General features: G+C 44.1%; 1 protein-coding gene across 1 annotated transcript in view; it reads right to left on the reverse strand.

Annotated features, from left to right (window-relative positions):
• The window catches only part of LOC309330031 (peptidoglycan recognition protein 3-like), a 30,864-nt gene that overhangs the window by 2,994 nt on the left and 6,944 nt on the right, over positions 1 to 20,926 (reverse strand). Inside the window, exons 2-4 of the mRNA XM_081841427.1 lie at positions 6,805 to 6,871; positions 5,603 to 5,813; positions 2,819 to 2,937 (exon numbers count right to left, since the gene is read on the reverse strand). Of these exons, the coding sequence (XP_081697553.1) occupies positions 2,819 to 2,937; positions 5,603 to 5,813; positions 6,805 to 6,856 (382 nt within the window). The 5' untranslated portion in view covers positions 6,857 to 6,871. The remainder of the gene's footprint in view (positions 1 to 2,818; positions 2,938 to 5,602; positions 5,814 to 6,804; positions 6,872 to 20,926) is intronic.

Here is a 20,926-nt window from a genome sequence, read left to right on the forward strand (position 1 = left end):
ATTATTGCTCTAGCTTTCTCATAATTTCTCATAATTATTGCTCTAGCTTTTTCATGCAATGTAGCTTTCCATTTAGGTTGGTAGGAATCCAGTTAAGGGTGCCAACCCAACAGGGATAAAACAGGGGTAAAACATAGTCATTGTGGCTTGTAGCCATGGAGAACCTTCTCCTCCATGATCCTGCTGGAGATGTTTGTCATACTGAGGCTCAACGGTGGTGACTCTTGGGTCATTTGTGGGAGCCTCAGGTTGAGGAGGAGACCAGGGAACCTCCAGATTTTGCTGATCTACAACTCCCTGGCCACTGGGCAGTGCTATGTGTGGCTGATGAGAACAATATTATTGGGAGAGTCACTGGGAATCTATGGGCCCTTTCTATGATGGTAGATAGCCAGTGCAATTAGGGAGGAACCACTTATGGGGGAAGGAGATGAAGGCAGGCCAGCAACCCAGTGGGGTTCAGCACACTGACTTCAGCTTATCCTAGGGCTGCCATACGCCTGGGTTTTCCTGGCCACATCCGGGAATCAGGCAGCGAAATCAGGCAACTGGGTGGAAATGGCATCGGGGAAAACCCAGATGCATGGCAAGTAGGGCATTGTTTTAAAAGAAATGCTTTAAAAAATCCAAGAAAGGCCCAAAACTTTGTTGTTGTTTTGCAGAGGGGGCAGGTGTTCCTAAAAAAAGCTCAGTGATTTTGTCCAGATCTTCACTTTGGGGAAGATGGCAACCCTAGTTCATCCTGTGTGCATCATTTGATGTTACCAACCCACTGATGGTGACATGTTTTCCTAGGCTGTGATGGAACACCTTCCACAAATAAGACAATCCACTCACCAGGGATGCTGGCTCCTAGGGGCCTCTGAGCCCTTTTGGGCCCCCTATATTGGGGGGGTAGGGGCTGGGCCCCTCCCCCCGGTACCCCAAAAGTGCAGGGCCAAAGCACAGAACTGAGCATAGCATGGCTCCAGCGGTCTTCTCCTTCTCCACCCCCAGCTCCTCCCGACGTCCTGACATCACACGTGAGACGTGACCATCATAAGCTGGCGCCTCTGCCACTCACTGAGCTCCCATGTAATGGAAGAGTAAACAAGGAGACGATGCCAGAAACAATGAGATGGTTTTGGACTTGGGATATCACCCGAAGCCCTTTTTTTGTGTGCCTCCTCCATGAGAGATCCGGAGGGTGGCAACATGAGAACGGGGCCTTTTCTATGGTGGCTCCCCATTTGTGGAATGATCTTCCCAGGGAGACTCACCTGGAGCCTTCATTACATATCGTTAGACGCCAAATGAAAACATTTTCCTTCTCCCAGGCCTTTGGCTAATTCAACAATCTACAGCCTTTTAAACTATGGGGAGGGGCATGTTTTTTATATATTCTAAACCACCGTGTGATCCTCAGATGACAGGTGGTATAGAGATCAAATAAATAAATAGGGACCCTATAGTTTTGGCTCTAGTCCCCTGTATCATCAAGGTGCTGATGGGAGGAAGGGAGGGTGAAATGAGAGAGAAAGAGAGAGAGAGAGAGAGAGAGAGAGAGAGAGAGAGAGAGAGAGAGGGCTTTTTTCTCTTAAAAAAATACTGCCCCTCACTGAGGCCAAACTTAGATTCACAAAACGTTTAGGGGTATGCGTGCCCTGCGTCCCCCCAGAAAAAAAATCACTGGTTAAATAATAATAATAATAATAATAATAATAACAATAATAATAACAATAACAACAACAATAATTTATTTATTTATACCCCGCCCATCTGGCTGGCCACTCTGGGCAGCTTTCAACAGAATATTAAAATATAATAATCTATTAAACATTAAAAGCTTCCCTAAGCAGGGCTGCCTTCAGATGTCTTCTAAACGTCTGGTAATTGTTTTTTGTTTTTGACATCTGGTGGGAGGGCGTTCCACAGGGCGGGTGCCACTACCGAGAAGACCCTCTGCCTGGTTCCCTGCAACTTGGCTTCTCGCAGTGAGGGAACCGCCAGAAGGCCCTCGGCACTGGACCTCAGTGTCCGGGTAGAACGATAGGGGTGGAGATGTTCCTTCAGGTATACTGGAGATAGATAGATAGATGATATAGATGATAGATAGATAGATAGATAGATAGATAGATAGATAATAGATAGATAGATAGATAGATAGATGATAGATAGATAGATAGATAGATAGATAGATAGATAGATAGATAGATGATAGATAGATAGATAGATAGATGATAGATAGGTAGGTAGATGATAGATAGATAGATAGATAGATAGATAGATAGATAGATAGATAGATAGATAGATAGATGATAGAGATAGATAGATAGATAGATAGATAGATAGATAGATAGATAGATAGATAGATAGATAGATGATAGAGATTAGATAGATAGATGATAGATAGATAGATAGATAGATAGATAGATAGATGATGATAGATAGATAGATAGATAGATAGATAGATAGATAGAGATAGAGATAGATAGATAGATAGATAGATAGATAGATAGATAGATAGATATAGATGATAGATGGATGATAGATATAGATAGATATTCCTCTGTTCCTATTAAAGTTAACCCTTGATCCATCACCATGGGGACTGGAATCTTACTTCGTTTCTAGGCATGAGGGCATAGCTCAGTGGTAGAACACTTGCTTTGCATGCAGAAGGTTCCAGGTTCAATCCCCAGCATCTCCAGGTAGGGCTGGGGAAAGACCGTTCTCTGAAACCTTGGAGATCCCCCGCCAGTTGGTGCGGGAAATACTGAGTTAGATGGGCCAATGATCTGACTCGGTTAAAGGTCTCTTTAAGCAAGGATCTACTCACCTACGAAGGTGCCAATGAAAGCGATGCCGAGGGACAAATCGTTGTAGCCATAGGTGTGAGATCCAACATTGCGCCAGCCGCGCCCTTCATACACAAGCCCATCCTCGCCAATCAGGAAGCTGGAAGGAAGGAAGGAAGGAAGGAAGGAAGGAAGGAAGGAAGGAAGGAAAGAAAGAAAGAAAGAAAGAAAGAAAGAAAGAAAGAAAGAAAGAAAGAAAGAAAATATATTCTTGTTAGCTGCTGTGACTCCTGTACTGCAAGACTCCAAAGACTAAGGATAGGGAGAAATCTGCATCTCCTCAAAGAATACACCATAATCGAATCCTACAAAATCTACTTTCTCCCCTGAATTTTACAATCCAGTTCTCCAACAATCCATTTCTCCAAACCATATATATGAAAACAACATACAAGAATGCATTATATTAAACTGTCTGCAAAGAAACAAAGAGGCAGGCAAAATATTGAAATTTAATGCTAATATTTTAATTAAATTTACATTTAATTAAAATAATGTTTTAATTAAAATACAAATTGTAACAAATGTTCATGGTGGCTTTTTAAAAATAGCAGCAGCAGCAAGGCAAACTGAAGAAGTAGCAAACTGAACTTACGATATGGAAGAGACACAGAGAGAAATTGAACAGATATGGCTTCTTACATTGAAGGGTGTGAAAGGAAGTGAGCGAGAGAGATCCCTTTACACCTCTTGTTTTGTTTGCTAGACAGATGTAAATACCTCGTCCAAATGAGGCCTCAAAGTGACTAATCTTCTTAAAGCCATACAAGACAGTGACCTTCACAGCCCCTTGTGGGAGTTACTGCGATCATTTAACGATTTGTTGTTATTAAAATTTATTAGTTGCTTCTTCTTTTTACCAAAAGCAACTGAAATAGACTTACAGCAGAAAAAGTAAACAACACATGCATATATTATTGCTACACACGTGTTATAAAACTAGCAAAATGGACCATGCTTAAAGTAGTCTAGGTTCTTCAATACATGCAAAATTCCAGTCTAAAAGCAAAAATACAGCAGCAGTTTCCTATATGGAAAAACAAACAACACTGATTCACAGCAATATGAGTTAAGTGTGATTGTCGTAAGACTTGGAGCTTACTACAGCTACTGACTTGCTACATTATTCTGGAATCCAACACCTTTCCCAGTCATTTTATAAATAAAAAACAGAGTTAATTGTTAACAATGATGTGCTTTTGTTCTTTTGTTTGTCATGTATCTTGCAACATTCAATTCTACTGGAATATCCCCAAATTCCAGTGTTATGAGGGCTCATCGCAAACTCAGCTGAATTACTAATTGGCGGGTTGGGGCTCACAATACCAGAATCTATTTTATTGCCTCAGTTCCTCTGTTGTTTGCAAAAGGGGTTCAGATTAATCTGAGCCTATCCAACCCAGCTCTGGAGTGGTAAGCTCCATGGGGCAAGGAACTGCCTCTTTGCTTTATGTTTGAGCTTCTAGTTCTTATAGTTGTTGAGATATACAGTGGTACCTTGGGTTACATACACTTCAGGTTACAGATGCTTCAGGTTACAGACTCTGCTAACCCAGAAATAGTACCTGGGTTCAGAACTTTGCTTCAGGATGAGAACAGAAATTGTGCTCCGGCGGCGCGGCAGCAGCAGGAGGCCCCATTAGCTAAAGTGGTGCTTCAGGTTAAGAACAGTTTCAGGTTAAGAATGGACCTCCGGAACGAATTAAGTACTTAACCCGAGGTACCACTGTATAGGGAAACCCATTCAGGCAGTATATAGAATCATAGAGTTGGAAGAGACCACAAGGGCCATCGAGTCCAACCCCCTGCCAAGCAGGAAACACCATCACAGCACTCCTGACATATGGCTGTCAAGCCTCTGCTTAAAGACCTCCAAAGAAGGAGACTCCACCACACTCCTTGGCAGAAAATCCCACTGTCGAACAGCTCTTACTGTTATATATATATATGTTATACATATATATATATGGTCGTACCTTGGTTCCCGAACGGCTTAGTTGCAGAACAAAATGGCTCCCAAACACCGCAAACACAGAAGTAACTGTTCCACTTTGCAAACGTTTTTCGGAAGCCGGACATCCGGTGCGGCTTTTGCTTGAGTGCAGGAAGCTCCTGCAGCCAATCGGAAGCCGTGCTTTGGTTTTCGAACGGCTTCAGGAGTCGAACGGACTCCCAGAATGAATTAAGTTCGAGAACCAAGGTACCACTGTAGGCTACTGTCAGGGAACTGCCATCAGGGCCGGAGGGAGAGAGCAAGATCCCGAGGGATTCCAGAGAACGTCCCGGGATTGGGAGAAGAGAATCAGCGTAGCACCAGTGGAGAAGGGGGGGAGATGGGGGAAGCGGAGAGGCGGTCCCATGACTCCTTGCCGGGGACCAGTGGGGAGAGTAGAGGTCCTCCGCTGCCCACACCCTCCTTGCGCAGAAGGCTTTTGCGCAGAGAGAGTAGGAGGAGACTAGGCGTCAAAGAGCTTCTTTGCTGGAAGAAGTTTAAGAAACGCCCACTGACGGATTCTGCCAGCGATTGAGACAGCCACGGGTGAGTGGCTGTCCGGACAGAAAAGGTTCACTCAGGCAACCCAGCCAGGTGTTTGCACTGGCTTACGCACGAGCAACCCCTAGAACCATTACAGCTACTTTATTGTTAAGTTGATATTTGAAGCGGCTTACGCAAAGTCAAACAGCGATCTCGGCTAACAGAAATGCAGCAAGAAAAAGAGATAATTAAGATATTTTAGTACAAGAATAAAGAACAACGCTCTTACTTATAGGCCACATCGCACCACCCTTTGAGGCCCAGGTGATAATCCTGAGCGTTCCTGACTTCTCTGGAGCATTCGGCTCGCGTTTTGCACGGATTCTGAGCTGTGTGGATGATGATAACGTACTCAGGCGGGAGGACCTTCAAAGGTTCAGAGCAGTTGGCCGGCTTTGCACCCCACTTGGAGGGGGTGATGAGTTTGAAGCACCCCGAAGCTGGGAACACACGAAAGAAAAACTGTGAAGTGGCACAGGTATCCGAAACCAGGGCTCACAGAGTTCCTTCCAAGCTCTACCACTCCTCTTGATTCCAATGCAAGCCATCCGATGACTAAAATCCTAACTGAGGTCCGCTCAATGAATTATGGCAGTGCCGGATTTATGTGTAAGCTAAACAAACTATAGCTTAGGGCCCCACTCCCTTGGAGGCCCCCCCAAAAAATTAAAGGAAAAAAACCTGGATCTACATTTCGAAAATATAAGATAAAAAACAAATAAAATAAAACCTACATATAGCAACAGTGTTTTGTGTAGGCTCCTATTTGTGATGTGCCACTTATTAGATGCCAATAACGTCCATAAATTACCATATATGGGACACGGGTGGCGCTGTGGGTTAAACCTCAGAGCCTAGAGCTTGCTGATCAGAAGGTCGGTGGTTCGAATCCCCGCGATGGGGTGAGCTCCCATTGCTCAGTCCCTGCTCCTGCCAACCTAGCAGTTCAAAAGCACGTCAAAGTGCAAGTAGATAAATAGGTAAACGGCGGGAAGATAAACGGCGTTTCCGTGCGCTGCTGTGGTTCACCAGAAGCGGCTTAGTCATGCTGGCCACATGACCTGGAAGCTGTACGCCAGCTCCCTCGGCCAATAAAGCGAGATGAGCGCCGCAACTGGACCATATGGTCAGGGGTCCCTTTACTTTTACCTTTAGGCTCCTATTTGTGATGTTCAAATGGCTTTAGATACCTATTAGGTCCATTAATTACCGTATAACATATATTCAACACAAAAAACAGTGACAATTTGTCATTGACAAAGGACAGGTGGACAGTAAAGGTCCTCATTACCTCCAGTAGCTTAGGGCCTCATGAAACCTAAATCCGGCCCTGAATTATGGTAACTCTATCTCCATGCATTATCAGGTGGTACAGTCATGTTGATGATTATACCACATCCTCCTGTTTTTTCGACTGACTTTCAAGCTTACCTTGTGACAGAGCACACAGAAAAAACAGAATAATCTTTTGGCTGGCCATCATCTTGCTATTAAAGACCTGTGGGAAATAAAATATTGAAGGGTTAAAGGTGGTCTAGACAACATTATATATAATCCAAGCTTGTGAGGAGAGATATTATAGTAGACAATGTTCTATGAAATAAAGAGATGGAAGGCTTACAATTAATCACAAGACTATTCATAATATATTTGCAGAATATTATTCTGATTTATATCAAATAACTGAACCTTTGGAGAAGAAGACTGGGTTATATTTGGGAAATGTAAGACTGCAATTTCAAAGCTGAAACAAAATAGATCCACCCAGTCCAAATGAGTTTTGCACTTATTTCTATTATTATTATTATTATTATTATTATTATTATTATTATTATTATTATTATTATTATTTTATCCCACCCTTTATCCATAGATCTCTGGGCAGTTCACAGCATACCTGATGTGACTAATTTTGCTGAATGAAGTTTGGCAAGGAAGAGGCACCCAAAAGACATTGAATGCTTCTCAGATTATTTTCTCACTCAAACCTGGACAAGATAGGCAGGAAGTGGGATCATACAGACCTTTCACCCTGCTTAATCAGGATTAAAAAAAATGATTATATCAGTTTTGGCATCTCATGTGTGCAGGGTGACTGCAACAATTATGAATTTAGATCAGACAGGGTTCATACCCAATACACATGTCAGGGAACTGCCATCGGAGCCCAGGGCGGTGGAGAGGCTCCCAGACGCTGGGGAGGGAACCAGCAGGGGGAGAACTTCCGCTGAGGAAGTAGAGGAGGGGGAAGCGTCGGAGGGAAGGCTCAGAGACGCTTCCAGCGAGGGTAGCGGAGAGAGCTCAGGACCTCCCATTGGGACGCCCACCCTGCGCAGAAAGCTGTCGCGCAGGGAAGCTAGGCGGAGACTCTTGGTTAAGGAGCTTTTATGTTGGAAGAAATTCAGGAAACGCCCACTGACGGATTCTGCCAGCGATTAAGACAGCCACTAAGTAAGGGCTGTCCGAGCAGGGAAAGTTTTAGCCAACTACTCAGCTTGGAGCGGTGTGGCGCTTACGCACAAGCAACCCCTTATCCCATTACAACACATATGGCAGATCCAGTATGCTGTTTATTAAATGTTACATTTGATTGTAGAAGGAAGCAAACTCCATTGGCTACAGATACCTATAAAGCATTTGATTCCCTGGAATGGTGTTGCTTGTTGGGTGTTTTAAACAAATACCAGTTGGAGGCTAAATCTACAGCAGCAACTGCTTAGTTGTATAAAGTGAATTATAGCACATTGTGTACCCATGATCAAGATTCCTCACTGATTTTTATTTGAAGGGGTACTAAACAGAGATGTCCCTGGTCCACATTGCTCTTCCCTCTTTTTGCAGCTGCTGGCTGAATTTATATATCTCAGTTTTTATGAGTCTTTATGTTGAGTCTTTATGCTGATGATGCGGTGTGTATGCTGAGAGATCCTAACAGGGCTTTACTTGCAGCGTCACCAGAATAAATTACATTTTGATGAAGCAGTGGGCCTGCATACAGATTTGGATGAATCTATTATTTCCTCACAGATTGTCCTTTGCCTCAGACAGAGAGGGCGGGGGAGACAAGCACAGCAGGGCTGGATTTCCACGTTTGGAAGACACATGTACCATCTGAAGAGAGCCTCCCCATAAGACCATTTGCAGGAATATACAGTGCCAGAGAAATGGGAAGGGGTCATACTTTCCGTCGTGTGGTCCTCCAGGTGTGATTGGCTTCCAACTCCCATCAGCACCAGCCAGCACGGCCAAGGCTCAGCAATGATGGGAGATGGAGTCCAGCAACTTCTGAAGGGCTACATGTTCCCCATCCCTGCCTTATATAGAGTCAGACTTTGTTTCTGTTTTTTTTAATAATATTTATTCAAATTTTAAAAATTGCAAAGAGAAAATTAGAAAAAACAAAAAAGAGAAAATAAAAAATACAATACAAAAATACAAACAATTCGAAAAAAGAAGAAAAGGAAAAAACACAGCTCAAACTTTTACATAACTTTCTTTCCTTTTCTTATTTCCTTGACCTCCTCACACCTCCCTTTTTTGTATTCTAGTTCAATTAGATATTTCAGCAAATCCTTTCTAGCTTTGTTTTTATCCTAATAATTATCTTAATATACTGTAATTTTACATTCTCGTCTTTCTCCAATTAAAAAATCAATTTTTACCTAATCCTTTATATCATTTCTGCTAAAACCACATTACTTCATTCCAACATCCTTCTAACATTCCTTAATTTTACAATATTTCTGTAAATAAACTTTAAATTTTTTCCAAACTTCTTCCACCAACTCTTCACCTGGTCTCGGATTCTGCCAGTCATTTCTGCCAGTTCCATGTAGTCCATCACTTTCATCTGCCATTCTTCCCGGGTGGGTAAATCTTATGTCTTCCAATACTTCGCAATAAGTATTCTTGCTGCTGTTGTTGCATACATAAAAAAAGTTCTATCCTTCTTTGGCACCAATTGGCTCACCATAAAGAGTCAGACTTTGGTCCATCTGGTTCATTATTGTCTGCATTGACAGGAAGCAGCTCTCCAGGATTCAAACAGTGGTCTTCCCCAGTACTACCCAGAGAGACCTTCTACATCCATGTGTGCACTTTGCCATGGAGGTATAATCATCCTCACCTTCAAAAAAAGAAGATGGGTAGATGCTGTTGGGTTCTACCTGCCAACTGCTCCAGCCAGCATGGTCAACAGTCAGGGTTGATGGAAGCTGTAATGGTCCCGCAAATGTTGCTGGACCTATCATCCCCTGTGAGCATAGCCAATGGCCAGAGTTGGCAGGTCTTGTAGTCCAAGAGGGCCACAGATTCCCCAGCCCAGCTGTAGCATCATTAGACCTGGGATAGCTCAGTCAGTAGAACTTGAGATGTTTAATCTCAGGGTTGTGGGTTTGAGCCCCATGTTAAGCAAAAGATTCCTGCATTGCAGGAGATTGGAACAGATGACCCTCGTGATCCCTTCCAATTCTGGAGTTCTATGAAGGGACGCGGGTGGGGCTGTGGGTTAAACCACAGAGCCTAGGACTTGCCGATCAGAAGGTCGGCGGTTCGAATCCCCGCGACGGGGTGAGCTCCTGTTGCTCGGTCCCTGCTCCTGCCAACCTAGCAGTTCAAAAGCACATCAAAGTACAAGTAGATAAATAGGTACCACTCCAGCAGGAAGGTAAACGGCGTTTCCATGTGCTGCTCTGGTTCGCCAGAAGCGGCTTAGTCATGCTGGCCACATGACCCAGAAGCTGTACACCAGCTCCCTCGGCCAATAAAGAGAGATGAGCGCCACAACCCCAGAGTCGGCCACGACTGGACCTAATGGTCAGGGGTCCCTTTACCTATGAGTCTATGAATCTAAAGCCCAGCAATAAGAACAGATAATCCGAAGAACAAAATTATCTATCCACACTGCTGCCCCCCATCAGCCAACAGTCACAGATAATGGGAGCTGGAGTCCAGCAACATCAGGGTGGGGAAGAAATGAGCTCCCCGTCCCTGGCCTAGCCCATCTCTTGAAAGCACAGAAACAACTGAGAACCTACCTGTGCCCGGTTTAAGCTTAGCCTTCCTTCTAAAAGCTGCAGGTTTTACCTCTCTCCCTTTTAAAGGGAGGCGGAGGATTGTGGGGAAAGTCAGAATGTCGAAACCCGCCAGGAGCCTTGGGCGAGGTGTTGCCGGGCTGTGGATCCTGGCAGCAGCAAGGGTGTGAACAGAGGAAAAATAAGCAAGGGTTATGAAACCCCCTAATATTGGTGCAGATCCATCAAGTCACAGAGACAAAACCAGAGGAAGCAAAGGCTTTATCTCTTAGAAGATTATGTAAGTGAAACGCTTTTGCAGAAGGCATCTATGCTGGGACAAGGGAAACCCAGCTGTTATGTCATGTTAATTATAATATGAGTTATGATGTGTCACGCCACCTGCCTTAGAGATGTTTAATATACCAGGGAAGGCTTCAATGACTCAAGGAGATTTCTGTTCAGACAAACTGTAAAAAAACAACAACACCAAGGTGAAATTAAGCAGGAAAGCACAAGCATTGCTTGCAAGCCAGTCATAGCTTTCATCCTGGCATCTCCATGTATTATTATTATTATTATGATTATTAAATAAACAAATACATTTGTATATCACTTTACAGTGGTACCTCGGGTTACAGACGCTTCAGGATACAGATGCTTCAGGTTACAGACTCCGCTAACCCAGAAATAATACCTCGGGTTAAGAACTTTGCTTCAGGATGAGAACAGAAATTGCACCACTGCAGCGGGAGGCCCCATTACCTAAAGTGGTACCTCAGGTTAAGAACAGTTTCAGGTTAAGAACGGACCTCCAGAACAAATTAAGTTCTTAACCCGAGGTACCACTGTATACCTGCAAGTCTTGGGGGTGGTTCACAAGATAAAATCACAATACAGTGGAACCTGAGTTGTCAAACATACAGTATTTTTCTGTGTATAAGACGACCCCTATTTTGGGTGACTCAAATTCAAGAAAATGGGGGGAGATGGCCCAAAGTTGTTTAACTTGGGGGACGGGCATTGCCCAAGGTTGTTGAGCTTTTTTTATTTTATTTTTTTTAAATAATATTTATTAAAAGTTTCCAGTTATAACAATATAAAAAAAAAAACATCCAAATTTAAGATCTTATTTTCCGTAACATCTTTCCAGGACTTCCCCTCCCCTCCCCCTCTTATATTCCAATTCTTACAAATAAATTCAGCAATTTATTATCCCAAATTTTAACCTTATTATCATTAGCCCAATTTAAAAATATTTTCCCATCTCCTAAGATCGACCTATTCCCTTCCACGCGTTCCCCCCTTTAATATACATAATAGATTAGAATATAATAAAATAAAATATGATTTTACACCCTTTGGATTCCAAATTTCCCTCCCCCTTTTCCTGGTTGCGTTCCCCATATTTATCAACATCTGATGTCTTCCTGGAGCTCCCACATTTATTTAAATGTTGAGCTTTTTTTTAGGGGGGGTGCAGAAAATCACTAACCCGACTTACAAACGCTGACAATCACTCGCATCACTGACACCAAAAAGCGTCTGCCCGCTCGCCAACAACAGCCGGCAATCGCACGCCCAATTGCCGCAACGGCAGCCAATCCACAGCAGCCCTTGCCGCAGCCACCAAACACCCCCAAAGCTTGCGACTGCAACCAATCACCCGTCCCCATATACACTATCCGTGTATAAGACGACCCCCTTTTTTAAACATTATTTTAGAGTTAAAAAAACCTCGTCATATACACGAAAAAGTATGGTAAATAATCATTTTTAATATCATCTCATTGTCACGTGGGTTCCTTTATTAACCTTGGACTCGGCTACTCAGCTGCAAATAAAATGTTTTAAGTGTGTTATAAGTGCAATATACAATGTCACACTAGATGGCAATGGTGAGCCTTATGGAAAATTCAATGTATTTTTAAAAACACTTTTACAAAAGCATTTTCAGAACAGTTGTTTGTTTGTGTGTGTGTGTGTGTGTGTGTATAATTTTTATTAAATTGTTTTACAATTTCAAATATTCATTTAAACAATCTTAACATATCAGTGACTTCCCTTCTTCTCTTTCCGTGGTTCATTTTGCATACCATAATTCCCTGCGTATTTTACATAAACTAAAGCATTCAGTATTTCCATTATTACATCCATCAAAACTTGTTTACACTGTTGAATTTATCTTAATCCTGCCAACGTTTTCAAGTGTACACAATTTCTCCCCATATACCTACGGGACTGCCTCTCCTGGTATGCCCCGCGGAGGACCTTAAGGTCCACAAATGACAACACTTTGGAGGTCCCAAGCCTCAAGGAGGTTAGATTGGTTTCAACTAGGGTCAGGGCCTTTTCAGTACTGGCCCCAAGTTGGTGGAACGCTCTCTCACAACAGACCAGGGCCCTGTGGGACTTGACATCTCTCCACAGGGCGTGCAAGACAGAGCTGTTCCGCCTGGCCTTTGGTTTGGTCTTGGTCTAACCCCTGTGTTTCCCTCCCCTTATGGTCTTGATTTATTGACTATTTTAAAATGAGCTGCATTTTAAATTGCATTTTAACCTGTATTTTAAATTGGCTTTCCCCCCCTTTCTCCCCCCCCCCTATTATGTTTTTACTGTGATTTTATTGGTGTTAGCCGCCCTGAGCCCAGCTCTGGCCAGGGAGGGTGGGGTATAAATAAATTATTATTATTATTATTATTATTATTATTATTATTATTATTATTATTCCAATAAACATGTTCCAATCTTCTCTAAACATATGTTCTTCTTGTTTTCTTATTCTACATGATAGGTCCGCAAGCTGCGCATATTCCACCAGTTTAAGATGCCATTCTTCTTTAGTCGGGACCTCGTTCACTTTCCACTTTGGGGGCTAACAAAACACCAGCCGTAGAACGATTTTTTATATGTGTGTAGACTCCAACCTTGTCTTGCCTCTTCATTTGCAAGGCAGCCTGCAGAGTCCTATTGTGCCACAAGGTGGCAGCATGCAGCTCCAGGAACTTTGCCAAAAGGGACTGCCACCCTCAGTTTTGGTTCCTGCACATCTGTTATATATAGCTTTGTTTGGGTCCAAGTTAACTTCTATCAATGGTATGGTCTATATACACATAAAGGAATCTGATCTGATGGGGAGAAAGCAAAGCCACTTCCACCTTAAGGAGGAGGTGGGGTTGCGGGCTTCACGAGGCCAGCCCCATGCGATTGGGGGGATTCCCGACTGTGTCACCCCCTGGCCAGCCAATTGGCTGGCTCTGGGGACGTGGCCTGCCCTATTTAAGGCAGGACGCGGCCGGGGATCTCCCTCTTTGCCACCTGCCAGCTGTTCCTGCTTTTCCCACCCTCCCGCCCTATAAGGTTTTCGTTCCTTGACCTTGCTATGGACCTTGTTTGGTCGCCGTTGAGGGGCCTGGTAGGAATTTTTCCACTTGGCAAATTGGCACCAGCCACATGGTTTTTTCCTGCCTCGTAGCAAATCGTCACAACTTTCTGGGTATTGGCGGTTAGGCATTGGTATTGTTCTGGAGATGGAAGAGGGGAGGTAGCGCCATCACCTGCCCCACATATTGAAGGGTAGTCCATTAAAGGATTCCGGGGGGGTATGGCCCTGTCCAAAGCCTATGGAGGTGAGGGCCTAAGGCACGCCCCCTATCGGTGACCCTGGGGGAGTTCCTAGTTGATGTGCATCAGCAGGACCCCCCCCTACTGGTGGTTAACCCTTGCTGGACTTCAAGCGGACGGGCTGGAGTCGGATTCAGTCAGTTAGGACCAATGCCTAAGCCAATACCGCTCGTCACCTGTAACCAATACAGTTGTGTCCTTTTTTAGCCCATTAACCTTAATAATTGTGTCATGTGTCATTATTTCTACCTGGGGGGGTCGGGAACTCGCCACCCAATCTCCACCACACCTGAAGGCAGCAACCTAACTTAGGAGTTATTCACCTTCAAGCAACTCCCATCTATCTTGGATTTCTTCTCTTTGAGTATTTCTGACCACGCTATCTCACCCGTTAGTTCTTTAAGCTTTCGGAAATTGACCTTCTTAAAGTCCAGAGTGCATGTCCGCCTTCACTCCTGCTCATGAGCCAATAGAGACCGCAAGCCGCTAAGTAGAACTTTGGAACCTTCTATGATTTTTTTGTACATTTGTATTATATTAATTTAAAATTGGTTTATTTTAATAAAGCTGACATTGTGGGCAAGGCCAGATTTAGGTTTGATGAGGCCCTGGGCTACTGAAGGTAATGGGGCCCTTTATATGTCCAGCTGTCCTTTGTCAACAACAAACTGTCGCTGTTTTTTGTGTTGAATATATGCTATATGGAAATTTATGGACCCAATAGGTATCTCAAGCCATTTGCACATCTTGCCATGCAACTGGTCCATGCAGAATGTAGGCACTCTATATATGGAAATGAGCAAACCAGTGATATTTGAGGGAGCAGGCTAGCAGGCGGGGTCCATTAATTAGATTGTAGGAGCCTACACAACGCAAAACACGGTTGCTGTATGTAGGTTTTATTTTATTTGTTTTTTATCTTATATTTTGGAAATGTACATCCAGGTTGTTGCTTTTCCTTTAAATTTTTTAGGGTCCCCCAAGAGAGTGGGGCCCTAAGCTATAGTTTGTTTAGCTTATACTTAAATCTGGCACTGATTGTGGGCAAAACCTGGGTGCTCTCTGATCTGCAAAAAATAGTATCTCCACCTGCAGAAAAACCTTGCGTTCTTCTATTGTGCCACCAGGTGGCAACAAATATTCCCCAAATGCACATCAAATTCTCTTTTCCTACAGGAAATAAAAAGAAAGAGCCTACAGTTTCTCCTCACCCACCCACCTCCAGCCACAATATCAGCCCCTCCAAATGTCCGTATTTTCCAGGGACAGTCCCAGATTTTCAGAAGCCATCCTAGTTTCTAATTTGGTCCCAGTTTTCCTTAGGACGTCCCTATTTTCAATCAGAGAAATGTTGGAGGGTATGTAGTTATGTGACCCCTGAGCCAAGGAGATAAATAACTATGCAACCTCTAAAGGACATCTGAAGGTAGCCCTGTATAGGAAGGTTTTAAACATTTAATGTTTTATTATGTTTTTATATACATTGGGTGCCACCCAGAGTAGCTGGGGCAACCCAGTGTTATAAGAACTTTAAGGTCTCAGATATAGAATAAATATTCATAAATGCACACATATCAAAATACATGAAATAGTACAAGAGAGCAATCCTGAAGCCATTTTTACTCTCCCATTGACCTCAAATATTCCTCTGCAGAAAGGGAGGCAAATGGGGAAAGCCTTCCCATTGTCTTTTTGCTTGAAAATCCTGTCTTAAGGATGTATTTGTATATGATTAGGGTGAGCCTGTGACCTGGATTCATGAACTAAAGAATTAACCATCACACACAAAATGGCCAGGCTGCCCAGGTAATGCAATCAGTGACCATTATTAGGTATCCTGGCAGACAGGATTTCTGCTGTAGACCGCCTCCTTCTTTGATGGATGAATATGATTTTTGGGGGGAATGGTCTTGGGCTACAGGGTGGACAATTTCAAAAGTCTATATAAGAGCTTGCACACCACTGTTTGGGGTTCTGCTCCCTCCTGTGTGTGGTGAGTGGGGACCCCATTGCAACTGTTCTTTGAATAAAGATCAGGCTTACTAGCCGCTTTGCTTCTCAGTATACTCTGGTGTATACTAGACAGCATCTTAAAAAGCAGAGACATCACCTTGCTGACAAAGGTCCGTATAGTTAAAGCTATAGTTTTCCCAGTAGTGACGTATGGAAGTGAGAGCTGGACCATAAAGAAGGCTGATCGCCGAAGAATGGATGCTTTTGAATTATGGTGCTGGAGGAGACTCTTGAGAGTCCCATGGACTGCAAGAAGATCCAACCTCTCCATTCTGAAGGAAATCAGCCCTGAGGGCTCACTGGAAGGACAGATCCTGAAGCTGAGGCTCCAATACTCTGGCCACCTCATGAGGAGAGAAGACTCCCTGGAAAAGACCCTGATGTTGGGAAAGATGGAGGGCACAAGGAGAAGGGGACGACAGAGGACAAGATGCTGGGACAGTGTTCTCGAAGCTACCAGCATGAGTTTGACTAAACTGCAGGAGGCAGTGGAAGACAGGAGTGCCTGGCATGCTCTGGTCCGTGGGGTCATGAAGAGTCGGACACGACTAAATGACTAAACAACAACAACAACAACAACAACAGCAGCACTCTGGTTGGCCTCTGTTATTTTCTCCTACTGATATAGAGCCCACTTAAAGACTCAATATGGGCTCCGGAATACCCCATAAGGGAAAGGGAGCAGTTTTTCTTATAACACCAGTTTATTTATATTAAGGGATGTGGGTGGCGCTGTGGGTTAAACCACAGAGCCTACGACTTGCTGATCAGAAGGTCGGCGGTTTGAATCCCCGTGACGGGGTGAGTCCCGTTGCTTGGCCCCTGCTCCTGCCAACCTAGCAGTTTGAAAGCACATCAAAGTGCAAGTAGATAAATAGGTACCGCTTTGGCGGGATGGTAAACAGCGTTTCCGTGTGCTGCTCTGGTTCACCAGAAGCAGCTTAGTCATGCTGGCCACATGACCCGGAAGCTGTACACCGGCTCCCTCGGCCAGTAAAGTGAGATGAGCGCCGCAACCCCAGAGTCGGCCACGACTGGACCTAATGGTCAGGGGTCCCTTTACCTTTACCTTATTTACTGTATATTATTGTGTATTTTTTATGCTATTCAACGCCCTGCTTCTCAGACTGTGCCTACATTTCAAACATACATTTACATTGCATAAGGGCGTCTTTTGCTTTGCTGATTCACCTTCCAAGGACTGCTCTGTCCCTTTGCTCTGATTTTTTTATTATTATGAGAAAAACCTGTTAAAACTGGTGGCTTTTTGTTTTAAAACCAGCTTGCACTATCAAGGGAAAACCCAGCTTGAGGAAATTGTGCAAGAATGCAGCACTATCCTGAGCAATCTGCAGTCTGTTTCCTCTTAAACCAGATTGCTGTGTGTGCACATCAGGGGAGGCTAAGAGGCCAAATTCTGGCCCCTTTTCATTACCCCAGCAAAACTCCCAGAGTAACCTTGTTACCATTGAACTGATGGGGAACTACCAGCCCACAGGCCTCGTTCAGCCCAGATTTGACCCATGAGGCTGTTCCTCACAAACGACACCCATAAACCACCAATACCTTTGACATCAGGTGTGAGACAAGAATGGAAAAGGCTACAAATGAATTACAGGAGCTTAAAGTTGGGTGAGCTATGCTGTGCAGGGCCACCCAAGATGGACAGGTCATAGTGGAGAGTTTTGACCAAATGTGATCCACCTGGAGGAGGAACCAGCAAGCCACTCCAGTATCCCTGCCAAGAAAACTCCATGGACAAAGACAACAGGCATATAAAAGTTATGACGCTGGAAGATGAGCCCCTCAGGTCGGAAGGCGTCCAACATGCTACTGAGGAGGAGCGGAGGACAAGTACAAGTAGATTCAGAGCTGATGAAGCGGCTGGGCCAAAGCCGAAAGGACGCTCAGTTGCAGATATGCCTGGAAGCGAAAGGAAAGTCCAATGCTGTAAAGAAATTATTGCATAGGAACCTGGAATGTAAGAACCATGAACCTGGGTAAGTTGGATGTGGTCAAAAATGAGATGGCAAGAATAAATATTGACATCCTGGGCATCAGTGAACTAAAATGGACGGGAATGGGCAAATTCAGTTCGGATGACCATCATATCTACTACTGTGGGCAAGAAACCCATAAAAGAAATGGAGTGGCCCTCATAGTCAACAAAAGAGTGGCAGAAGCTGTACTGGGATGCAATCTCAAAAATGATAGAATGATCTCGATACGAATCCAAGGCAGACCTTTTAACATCACAGTAATCCAAGTTTATGCACCAACCACTGGTGCTGAAGAAACTGAAATACACCAATTCTATGAAGACTTACAATACCTTCTAGAAATTACACCAAAGAAGGATGTTCTTCTCATTATAGGGGATTGGAATGCTAAAGTAGGGAGTCAAGAGATAAAAGGAACAACTGGCAAGTTTGGCCTTGGAGAGCAAAACGAAGCAGGGCAAAAGCTAATAGAGTTCTGCCAAGAGAACAAGCTGGTCATCACAAACACGCTTTCCCAACAACACAAGAGACGACTCTACACGTGGACATCACCAGATGGGCAGCATCGAAATCAGATTGATTATATTCTCTGCAGCCAAAGATGGAGAAGCTCTATACAGTCAGCAAAAACAAGACCTGGAGCTGACTGTGGCTCAAATCATCAGCTTCTTATAGCAAAATTCAAGCTTAAACTGAAGAAAGTAGGAAAAACCACTGGGCCGGTAAGATACAATTTAAACCAAATCCCTTATGAATACACAGTGGAAGTGAGGAACAGGTTTAAGGATTTAGATTTGGTGGACAGAATGCCTGAAGAACTATGGATGAAGGCTCATAACATTATACAGGAGGCAGCAACTAAAACCATCCCAATGAAAAGGAAATGCAAGAAAGCAAAGTGGCTGTCCAACGAGGCCTTACAAATAGCGGGGGGGAGAAGGCAAGCAAAATGCGAGGGGGTAGTGAAAGATACAGGAAACTGAGGTGACTGGGAGCGGCCGCCGAGATCACATAATACCAGTCTTGAAAGATCTACATTGGCTCCCAGTACGTTTCCAAGCACAATTCAAAGTGTAGGTGCTGACCTTTAAAGCCCTAAACGGCCTCAGTCCAGTATACTTGAAGGAGCGTCTCCACCCCCATCGTTCTGCCCGGACACTGAGGTCCAGCTCCAAGGGCCTTCTGGCGGTGCCCTCACTGCGAGAAGCCAAGTTACAGGGAACCAGGCAGAGGGCCTTCTCGGTAGTGGCGCCCGCCCTGTGGAACGCCCTCCCACCAGATGTCAATGAGAAAGACAACTACCAGGCTTTTAGAAGACATCTGAAGGCAGCCCTGTTTAGGGAAGGTTTTAATGTTTAACAGACCACTGTATTTTAATACTTTGTTGGAAGCTGCCCAGAGTGGCTGGGGAAACCCAGCCAGATGGGCGGGGTATAAATAATAAATTATTATTATTATTATTATTATCATGCTGCCCATTGTTAAACTATGGAACTCACCTCCGCAGGAGGCAGCAATGTCACCAATCTACACAGTTTTCAAAGAGGATTAGACGATTTCATGGCTGCTAGCCATGACGCCTGGGTTCTACCTCCCCAGTTGGAGGCATCACTACTTCTGAGTATCATTGGCTGGAAAATGCAGGAGGAGAAAGGGCCCTTTTGTCCAGGTCCTGTTTCAGAGCTCCCATATGCATCTGGTTGGCCACTTTGAAAATAAGATGCTGGACTAGATGGGCCTGATCCAGCAGCCTATTCTTATGTCCTCGCCTTCTTCATGCACACCTGGGCTTCAGATTAAGATGGCGACAGGCCAGGCAGCCAGCTCCAGAGCTCCGCATGAAGCCCTTGTTCAGGGAAGTTTTCTGTGTATGGTGCTGTATTGTGTTTTTACTATTTTCTTTATCATGAGCCGCCACGAGTGGCTTGTTAGAATTCCTGCTCTAAGATTGCAGTCATGGGATTGTTGTCTATCACATGACAGTATACGTTTTGACTCCACAAAGTGGGAAGTGACGGAGACAGGGTGTTTGTGTTACTGTGTTCCGTGAAGTGGGATTATTGTTCTTTTTCTCTTTGCTGTCTGATGCCAGAGAGAAAGGGAGCCATGTTGCAGTGTTCAATGTGTGTTTATATGTAAATAAAGTACATTAGGCAAAATGCTGAGTTGCTGGGGTTCTGTCACGTGAACTGTACAGACTCTGCGGATCCCTATGTGTGCCGATGTCTGTTGGCATCGATCGCTGTGATGTTTGGGCAGAAGAAAGCTTTTGAAGCTCCTGAATGATTGACCGTGAGGGAAAGAACATGCCAGTCGGGCATGTGTCTCTGCCAGGGTCCTACTCGAGTGTAGGCTGCACTCCTGACATGGCTGGGGCAACCCTACCAGACAGACAGCATATAAATATTATTATTGAAGAAGTGGTGATATGCAGTTGAAAATAGCATTAATAGGGCGCATGGAAGGGGTGGGGAGGAAGTCAGGAGAGTCAAAGTGATCTCGACATTAGGATTCGGAATTGTTTTTGTGGTATGTTTATATTTTTGGAAACCAAAGGAAAAATTTATTTCAAAATAATAATAAATAAATAAATAAATATTATTGCTATTTTTACTATCATCATCACCACCACCACAATCATTTTGTTCTGCTATGGCACCATGTCCGCTCTCACTTGCTTTGCAGGTTCAACAGAAATATTCCTACAGAGCCCCCACAATTTCAGAGGGGTTCCAGAGTGAACACCAACTCCCCATACAATTCCACTGGGTGCATATTAAGAAGGGTGGCTGATGAAGAAAAATCAGGCCGCAGCTGTCAAGTTTTCACAGAGAGAGAGGCACACCCGGTTCTCCAAACTCACTAGGGTGTACAGACATTTCCCCACTCCAGGACGAATCAGGG

This window comes from Podarcis erhardii (assembly GCF_964252035.2).
Source record: "Podarcis erhardii genome assembly, chromosome: 15".
NCBI classification, from domain to species: domain Eukaryota; kingdom Metazoa; phylum Chordata; class Lepidosauria; order Squamata; family Lacertidae; genus Podarcis; species Podarcis erhardii.